This window comes from Poromitra crassiceps, assembly GCF_964638095.1.
Source record: "Poromitra crassiceps genome assembly, chromosome: 13".
NCBI classification, from domain to species: domain Eukaryota; kingdom Metazoa; phylum Chordata; class Actinopteri; order Beryciformes; family Melamphaidae; genus Poromitra; species Poromitra crassiceps.
This window is the reverse complement of record NC_139644.1, coordinates 35,886,996-35,896,995: the sequence shown is the minus strand read 5'-3', so window position 1 is coordinate 35,896,995 and position 10,000 is coordinate 35,886,996. Positions and strand designations below refer to the sequence as shown.

At 42.8% G+C, this 10,000-nt stretch overlaps 1 protein-coding gene across 1 annotated transcript in view; it reads right to left on the bottom strand.

Annotated features, from left to right (window-relative positions):
* The window catches only part of LOC310787732 (myosin-16-like), a gene marked incomplete at both ends in the record, with an annotated part of 33,122 nt that overhangs the window by 12,979 nt on the left and 10,143 nt on the right, over window positions 1–10,000 (bottom strand). Inside the window, 6 exons of the mRNA XM_083649221.1 lie at window positions 125–206; window positions 1,107–1,243; window positions 1,849–1,969; window positions 6,524–6,641; window positions 6,759–6,846; window positions 7,884–8,069. Of these exons, the coding sequence (XP_083505347.1) occupies window positions 125–206; window positions 1,107–1,243; window positions 1,849–1,969; window positions 6,524–6,641; window positions 6,759–6,846; window positions 7,884–8,069 (732 nt within the window). The remainder of the gene's footprint in view (window positions 1–124; window positions 207–1,106; window positions 1,244–1,848; window positions 1,970–6,523; window positions 6,642–6,758; window positions 6,847–7,883; window positions 8,070–10,000) is intronic.

Below are 10,000 nucleotides of genomic sequence, written 5' to 3'. Positions count from 1 at the left end.
GATCGAGATAGCATAGTTCATATTTCAGGCTTATTTAGGAGTGTGAGAAGCATTGGTGTTTGTGTGTGTGTGTGTGTGTGTGTGTGTGTGTGTGTGTGTGTGTGTGTGTGTGGGGGGGGGTTACCTTAGTGTAGAGCTTCCACCAGCCCCAGTAACGTAGCTGAAGGAACTTCCTCACGTTGCGCTGGATGGCCATCAATGCAATTCTGCATCAGACAGACACACAACACTATTAGTACTGTACATACATAGAAACAAACAAACAAACAAACAATCGCTTGTAGAGTGTCATGTCAAGAGCAGCCTGGTCGCCAGAATAAAACATCAGCATTGTATGTTTCTCCAATCCAGGGATACGTAGAATATCACCTTTCTGAACCAAAGATATGTTGCATATCACAATTCTACATGTATCAGTGTTATACAGTCTGCTATTGAAATAGAGCTGTGTCCAGTAAGGGTGTTGTGGTCGGGGTGGATGGAGGGTGTAAACACCTCTCACACTGGAGAGTTGTGTTCGAGTCCCAGTGTGTTCAAAGTCTACATTTCAACATAACTCACATTTAACGTTTTTTTTGTTGTTTAAGCCTAACCCAAACCATAACCCTTAAACCTTAACCAAGCTGTTTTACTTTTCCTTTTTTTTTTGCTTATACTTGCATAACCAAAGTTGTTAAAGTTGTTCTATTCGCATTTAACGTTGGAAAGGCGGGCAAGGTCTCAAATGTGCATTGAGTTTGTAGACTACATTTCCCTAATGACCTTTTATTCTGGCAACTGGGTTGACCAAAAGTCATGTGCAAACAAACCAGAACCTAGCCTGGGTGAACCCAGCCTTCAATGTGACGTCACAGGCTATGTCTGTAGCGTAAGTTTCTTCTTCGTGACTGATAGCACATAGAGGTCACGTGGAGGCTGGATTTACCCAGGCTAACCAAAACCTACTCAAACATCCTCTCTCTCATCCTTCCAGTAACACACACACACACACACACACACACACACACACACACACACACACACACACACACACACACCCTCCTACACACACAGACACACACAGACACACACACACAGCATACAGACACACACAGACACATCCTGACCGTCTGTCCAGCATCTTCTTGAACTCGATCCTCATGAGAAGTCCTCGGAGGCGCGCCTGCAGCATGGTCATGATCTTGGCCAGCCGCTCGTCACGCATGTCCTCCAGCTTGGCCAGCACCCCCGCACGGAAAAACACCTGGGTGGAGGAGAGGAGGAGACCATGGACGGGTGGAGGAGAGGAGACCATGGACGGGTGGAGGAGGGAAGGAGCCGGTAGATGAAGGAAAGAGGAATGGAAGGAGAGGGAGAGAGGGAACATTATGGTTCACTTATTTGCAAAAAATGTTTTATCCTTATAACATTCTAGTATTTTATCAATGATAGTAGGTATCTTAAATGGATCAAATGGCCGGATTTACATTCTAGGTTTTATCAATTGGATGATGAATTGTTTATGAAATGAACTGAATGATCAAGTAGAACATTTGAGAAGGAGAATGATGAAGGGAATTGATAGTTATGAACTGCAATGCATTTTTTTTGTCTTCTCGTTCTGCAATTTGCAAAACACTATGTTTTGCGACATTTTACTTGACTTCAGGAGAAGCCCTTCACAGTGAATATTACTGTCCGTCAGCAATAACTACACTTTTCTTGTGTCAATATGATTCAGCAGTGAATATTACTGTCTGTCAGCAATAACACTTTTCTTGTGTCAATATGATTCAGCAGTGAATATTACTGTCTGTCAGCAATAACGCTTTTCTTGTGTCAATATGATTGAGCAGTGGTGTCGGGTACCTTGGTGTGCCCGATGCGGTACTCCATGTTATCCAGGCCAATGGAGCTGAGGAGCAGCTCAGAGGCCTTCTTGTTGTCAACGAATCCCTTCGGGATCACATTGGGGTTCAGGATGTAGTACCTGAGAGGGCGGAAGAGGGATAGGCAGGAGAAGGATGGAAACGTCTGCATAAGAACAGCTGCTGAATGCCTAAACTGTAGGTTAATTGTAGCTTCAATAATGTGAATAGTAGGCTGCACAAGATATGGAGATATAGAAGGTCCTGGTGAATTACCAGTAGGGATTCCACGGCCATGGTCTTAACTACTGCATGAATTGTTAGTCGACTGGTGACGTGTCTGCTTTTTTGTCTTTAGGCAAGAGGTGCTTTTGTTCACTTCTTTCAATTCAATTCAGTGAAAACAAAACAAGAAATGAATCTGTGTTTTGTTAGAGGTTTGTGAGTGTTTTGTCTCTACAGAGCCAAAGTGGACGTCACTTCCTGCCTCACCATGCGTACGTGTCTTTAGAAATATGAAGGGTGGTGAACTGAACACCGATTGACGATAGTTTTTGATGTTTTTTTTTCTGCCGATCTGGGGAGAGCCGTAGACTAGCACCATGCTTCCTCCAACACATGCACAGTTGCCAGCCGCTTCTTTTTCACCTGACAGCAGGGAGCTTCACTGACAGGACTTATTACGTGGGAGGATCACGCTATTCCCACCAGTTCCCTTCCGCCCCCAAACAGGTGCCCCGACCGACCAGAGGCGCTAGTGCAGCGACCAGGACACATACCCTCAATCAACTACATCAATCAACTACATCTCTCGTGTCGCACAATATACGTCACACCAACATGGCCTGGCGGGAGAGACGTCACTTATTCGACTGGTTGTGTGTAGTCTTTCTGATTTATAACTTAAGAGTGCCATTCACGTTTAAATGGACAAACATCATATGTGTACCTGGCTGTGGCACAATTCAAATGGGATCAACAAATTATTATTATTTATTATTGCCATTCACCACCACTCATATGCTGGCTGGGCCGTGGCCCACTGGTGGGCCGCAGTGGTGTTGCCAAATAGATTAATAAAATAATAGAAAACTGTGATTAAAGCTAGTTATTTATGTATTTTTATATACATAGGCGATATATATAATTTATTAATGTTGAATATTCATTGCCGATTTAGCAGTCAGATTTTCACCGGAAATTATTCCCCTGATGTCATGCATTTCCTATCAATATGCGCTTTACAATTATACACAGCTCATTGGCTAGGGTGTGTCATTGTAATCACCTGTTAATTGATAGCCAGCATGTTGGGTCTGACTCTGAATTGACTACAATCACCTGCACCTGTTTTTTTTCCGACCAAGATGGCCATGTGGTGATCACCGAGCCATAACAGAATACTATCAAGAGGAATAACTGGATGGAGGACGAGCGTCTCATCGTTTCATGACTTCAACTAACAATTTGAGCCGGTTTTCTACAGAAAGAGAACACAAGTGAGTTCCGCATTCCCATGTGTTCATTGTGCTGACAACGTGAGATGGCCATGTGTGGAAACTCGTTGCAGAGGACTGAGGAGATGCTAGAAGTTAGGCTATCAAAAGACCGCTGGTTCTATGCTATTTGGTTAGAAACCTAACATATCTACGTTGACTCTGATGCTATGGTATGTTAGCCTGGCTAATGGTATGTGGTTACTGGTTAGCAAGCTATATCAATAGCAAATTGAAACGTTTTAGACAAAGTAAAGCTACTTGATACTAGCCACAATAAGTAAACTCACTTCCGGTACAATTCCGTAGATTTAAAAATAAAAGTTGATGTTTTGACGTTATAAGAAATAAAAAATATTTTAATCACAAAACCACCTCCGATTTACTGTGATAGTGACAATGCAGATGCAGTTGATGTTGACTGCATTAATTCACACTGAAAGAAGAAAAAACAACACATTCGGCAAGTGTGGCTGGAAAAACGTGTGTGCCCCATCTTGAAATGGGTGTGAATTTGAATAGGAGAGAGAACAGACATTTTAATGGCTACTTAAAAGAGTGAAACTTCTAGTGCTGTGCTACTACTGCGGCTACAGTTTCAGGAGTCTCTCTACTCGAGCTGGTTTATATAGTTGCACTGGCTTTCGGTGTTTTGATAACAGCTAGGCTAATTCAAACAGCAGATCAAAATACTCAAAATGTAACGCTACAGACATTTAAAACACTGAATTCACTGAAGTCTTACCTGTCTTGCTGAAGCAAACCCATACATTTTCTAACCTTTTCCAGTTATGAAATTGTTCACTCGTGTTGAGACTCCATCCAAGCTACTAGCTAGTCCATTTCAGGACTAGCTTCTAGCTAGCTAGCTAGTCCTTTCAAGACAGTCTTGAAAGGGGCTACATCCAAGCATGGTGCAGTATTGGTTTCAGTGCAGCTGTATTTTGTGTGTTTTGGCATTGCTTTTTATATTTACATTTACATGGTGACCAACCCCCCAACCCCCCCCCCCCCTTTTTTTTTGCAGACATGGCCGCAGCAAGTGCTTCCCTGTCCGAAGACCACTTCATCTGCTCAATCTGTCTGGACATTTTCACTCAGCCTGTAGCTACCCCGTGTGGACACAACTTTTGCAAGGCCTGCATAAATAAATACTGGGACAGCAACACCATCTGTTACTGTCCAAATTGTAAAAAGTGTTTTGAGGTGAGACCGGATCTCTACGTCAACACCTTGATCTCTGAGATGGCTGCCCAGTTCGAGAAGTCAACCGAGCTGAATCCTCCCGGCAGCGACAGCCTCCAACAAGACAGCGCCGGGCCAGCGGAGGTGTCCTGTGATGTCTGCATCGGTACCAAGCTTAAAGCCGTGAAGTCCTGCTTGGTGTGTCTGGCCTCGTACTGTAAGACCCACCTGGAGCCTCACCAGAAAGCTGCGGCCTTAATGAAACACAAGCTGGTCGAGCCTGAGGAGAACCTGGAGGACAGGCTGTGTAAGACGCATAACAAGATGCTGGAGCTCTTCTGTCGGCGCGACCAGGTGTTCATTTGTGTCATATGTTCGCGGATGGATCATGAAGGTCATGACGTGGTCCTTTTAAATGAAGAGTATAAAAAGAATCAATATCAGGTGCTCTGTGAAACGCTTGAAGTCATAAAAAAGGTCGTGGACCGACGGCTGATAATTCAGGAGATGAGACGTTCTTTGAAGCAGAATGTCACAGTGCTAGATGCAGAGACGGCCAAGGGTGTTCAGGTCTTTGCCTCGCTGGTCGCCTCCATTCAAAGAAATCAACTGGATTTCATCGAGGCGATGGAGCGGAGAAAGAGAGCGGCAGAGCAACAGGCTGAAAGATTCATCAAAGAGCTGGAGCAGGAAATCTCGGAGCTCCAGGAGAGAAGAGGTGAGCTGGAGCGACTCCAGCTCACTGAAGACCACCTCCGGTTTCTTCAGAGCTTTCCATTCACCTCCAACCCCCTACAGGTCAGATACTGGAATGGGGTGAATGTCCACTGTGATGCGAGCGTGGGGACTCTGCACACCACTGTGGCTCAGCTGGAGGCAAAGCTAGATGAAGAAATGGGGAAGCTGCCTGAGGTGAAGCTGACGAGGATCCAGCAGTATGCGGTGGATGTGACTCTGGATCCTGATACAGCTCATTCTGATCTCATCCTATCTGAGGACAGGAAACAAGTCAGATGTGGAGACCGAAGAAGTGTCTGGTATCCTTTCAACCTACAGAGATTTGCTAGGGAGCCGTGTGTCCTCGGAAAAGACGGATTCTCCTCGGGAACATTTTATTTTGAGGTTCAGGTTAAAGGGAATACTAACTGGAGGGTAGGACTGGCAAAAGAGTCCATGCGCAGGCAAGGCGAGATTTACCGTGACCTCTGGTTTTTGGAGATGAGGAAGGGCAAATACTCGGCAAGGGATGCTAGCAGTACATCTATTTCCCTGTGCCCGAGAAGGAGGCCTGAGAAGGTTGGAGTGTTTGTGGATTATGGTGGAGGTCAGATCTCCTTCTATGATGTGGAAACCAGCTCTCTTCTCCACCTTTTCAAGGGCTGCAGATTTGCTGTGAAACTGCATCCATTCTTTGGCTCCTACAGTGCTGCTGACGATCAAAATGTCGCTCCTCTGGTCATCACCTCTGTTTAAGTGTGCGACTTTTCCCCTGTAATTGTGCCAATGTTGCAATACAAGAAGTTTGACTTTGATTAGGCTCTTTTTTTTTCTTGGGCGATGAATCTCATCAGGGCTACGTTTGTACATTTGTGTTTTTTTCAACCTTTTGTATTTCCTTGGATGTTTCTTTAATCAACCGTGGTACATCTTTTATCAACGGTGGTCAAATGTTCTTTCAGCTGTATCAATTAAATTTGTATCACAGTTAAAATGTAACCAATATAATATATCCTGGTGCTCAATAGATTGACAGCACATTTCTAAGTGTTGCGATACATCATTTCTGGTCGAAACTATGTGGTTTAACTGTATTCTGTGTAATAATTCTATATTGTAATGTATTATGGTTCTTATTCTGCCAGGCTGCTTATTCTTCAGTTTCAAAAATGCATGGGCAAAATCTGGAGTGAAGACACACTTCCTAGAAATGTAATGTTTTAACATTATTGGAGTGAAATTGAAATAAAGGTCAATATACAGATCATGGAGTCAGACCTCTGTTTGAATTCTGGGTACTGTAGTCTGTTGGGGAAACCCTTCCTGCAGATACGGATGCCCTCCAGCACGCCATTACAGGCCAACTGGTGCAGGATCAGGTGGTTGTCTGTCACACCTGGACAGCACGCGACAGAAAAAAGATAGACCCAAATTACAACCAAACCTGGGAGGAAATATGTTTTCATGATGAGATGCAAAAGAGAGTAAAAACACACTCCAGCACCACACTGACCTGACTGCTTGTGCTCATTGGGCACAATGCAGCGGACAAAGTGAGGAGCAGTGCTTCGCAGGGTGCTCATCAGCTTGTTCAGTTGTTCCTGTTGTGAACCAAGAGTTAAAGAGCCGTTTGTGAGCATTTCATGTTTAGAGATTTGCTAGAATGGGTTAGTTAGGGTTTAGGGTGTGTGTCCTTGTAAGAAGCAGTTTGGTTAGGCAGGGTTGGTGGTAGGTTATTAAATACAAATCCATTGCAGTTACTAGTTTAACTCATCAAAATTGTAATGAGTAATTCAAGATTACTCAAACCCAGTACTGTATTCAGATTACTTATGCACCATATTTGAGGTGTAAACGTACAGATAAGAGAAAGTGGAAAAGTCCAAGAAATCTATTTCAGGTTTGGATAGAGTAGAAGTTTCTGGGAGAACTTGACCTACTCCCAGGTGCATGGACAAAGGAAAGGTCTAGACTAGTGTATTTAAAAGGTTGTAATGTATTTTACTATGAATCCTGATGAAGGCGGCAAGCCGAAATGTGTTGCTGGAGGTTTCTGACCTTTTCAGGTTTGGATACACACAGTGTGCATCGTCAGGTTTGGATACACACAGTGTGCATCGTCAGGTTTGGATACATACAGTGTGCATCGTCAGGTTTGGATACACAGTGTGCATCGTCAGGTTTGGATACACAGTGTGCATCGTCAGGTTTGGATACACACAGTGTGCATCGTCAGGTTTGGATACACACAGTGCATCATCTTCCATGCCACATATTTGATTAAGATGTAGAACACCTGCCACTAGCCGACTTAAATGGCCATCTTGAGTTTCCAGCTTTCACATTAAAAGTATTCCCAGATGTAATATTTTTAATGTTTCCACATGCCTAACTAATCAGAGTACATTGTTTTCTTAGGTAACATTTAATATAGTTACTTTTTTGTATTTAGAAATACAGTAGTACTCTATTCCAAGTATTAAATTACTAACCAACCCTGAGTTTAGGTTAGGGTGGGTTAAGGTTAGGTACATAGTGGTGTTTGCATTTGGAGTTGGACCCATAAGGACAGAAGTACAAAAGAAGTGTGTGTGTGTGTGTGTGTGTGTGTGTGTGTGTGTGTGCGCGCGCGTGTTACCCTATAGAAGTTGGAGACCGTCTGGAAGGAAGAGCCTTTCTTCTGCTTCTTGGTGCCTGCAGCGGCCTCCTCCTCTTTGAAGAGCACAGCCAGCAGAGCCATGGAGGACTTCTGGAAGAGTCCCACCACCGTCTCATTCAGAGGGTCCTTGTTCTTCTCCAGCCAGCCGCTGATGTTGTAGCCCACCTGGGAGAGGCACCGTTTACTGCGCTAATGTACGCTTTGAAATTACACTATACAATCAGAAGACGTTTCAGACAGACACTTTGGCATACTGTACCTATACTTTACTATACATCCAGAAGACTTTTCAGACAGACACTTTGACATACTGTACCTGTACTTTACTATACATCCAGAATACTTTTCAGACAGACACTTTGGCACACTGTACCTGTACTTTACTATACATCCAGAATACTTTTCAGACAGACACTTTGGCACACTGTACCTGTACTTTACTATACATCCAGAAGACTTTTCAGACAGACATTTTGGCACACTCTACCTGTACTTTACTATACATCCAGAAGACTTTTCAGACAGACATTTTGGCACACTCTACCTGTACTTTACTATACATCCAGAAGACTTTTCAGACAGACACTTTGGCATACTCTACCTGTACTTTACTATACACCCAGAATACTTTTCAGACAGACACTTTGGCACACTGTACCTATACTTTACTATACATCCAGAAGACTTTTCAGACAGACACTTTGGCACACTGTACCTATACTTTACTATACATCCAGAAGACTTTTCAGACAGACACTTTGGCATACTGTACCTATACTTTACTATACATCCAGAAGACTTTTCAGACAGACACTTTGACATACTGTACCTGTACTTTACTATACATCCAGAATACTTTTCAGACAGACACTTTGGCACACTGTACCTGTACTTTACTATACATCCAGAATACTTTTCAGACAGACACTTTGGCACACTGTACCTGTACTTTACTATACATCCAGAAGACTTTTCAGACAGACATTTTGGCACACTCTACCTGTACTTTACTATACATCCAGAAGACTTTTCAGACAGACATTTTGGCACACTCTACCTGTACTTTACTATACATCCAGAAGACTTTTCAGACAGACACTTTGGCATACTCTACCTGTACTTTACTATACACCCAGAATACTTTTCAGACAGACACTTTGGCACACTGTACCTATACTTTACTATACATCCAGAAGACTTTTCAGACAGACACTTTGGCACACTGTACCTATACTTTACTATACATCCAGAAGACTTTTCAGACAGACACTTTGGCATACTGTACCTATACTTTACTATACATCCAGAAGACTTTTCAGACAGACACTTTGGCATACTGTACCTATACTTTACTATACATCCAGAAGACTTTTCAGACAGACACTTTGGCACACTGTACCTATAATTTACTATACATCCAGAATACTTTTCAGACAGACACTTTGGCATACTGTACCTATACTTTACTATACATCCAGAAGACTTTTCAGACAGACACTTGCATACTGTACCTATACTTTACTATTCGCAATACACACTTAGATAGCAGAAACTCCTGCACAGTGAACATACACTCAAAGAGATTGTAAACAGACAAATACACAGTAGAAAAGGTTGCTAATAGGAAAAACAAGATGGAACTCCAAAATAGGTTAAAAAAGCATTTATTCTAGGAAGGCCATGAGACAGAAACGCACTGGATACTGTTTTTAAATGTTTCATAATGAATAACTAAACGGAATAAACTAAAGGCTTTTAAAACTATTTTGAGGCACCTTGGATTACTTTTTTTCCATTAACCTACGATCCAGCAGCTTAGAAGCTTAACAGCCTCCTGTCTGCTTTTGATAATGCCTCACTTAGTTTTAACACACACACACACACACACACACACACACACACACACACACACACACACACACACACACACACACACATACACTAAAAAAAAAAAAAAAAATCGCTGTCTTGCTACATGGATATACCAATTTAGATCTAAACAAGATCTACAGTCCAGGGGTCAATTGGTTCAATTTGAACAGGCAAAATGTTGGAAACAGCCATTCCCACAGAGGCATTCATGTATTTTCCAACGT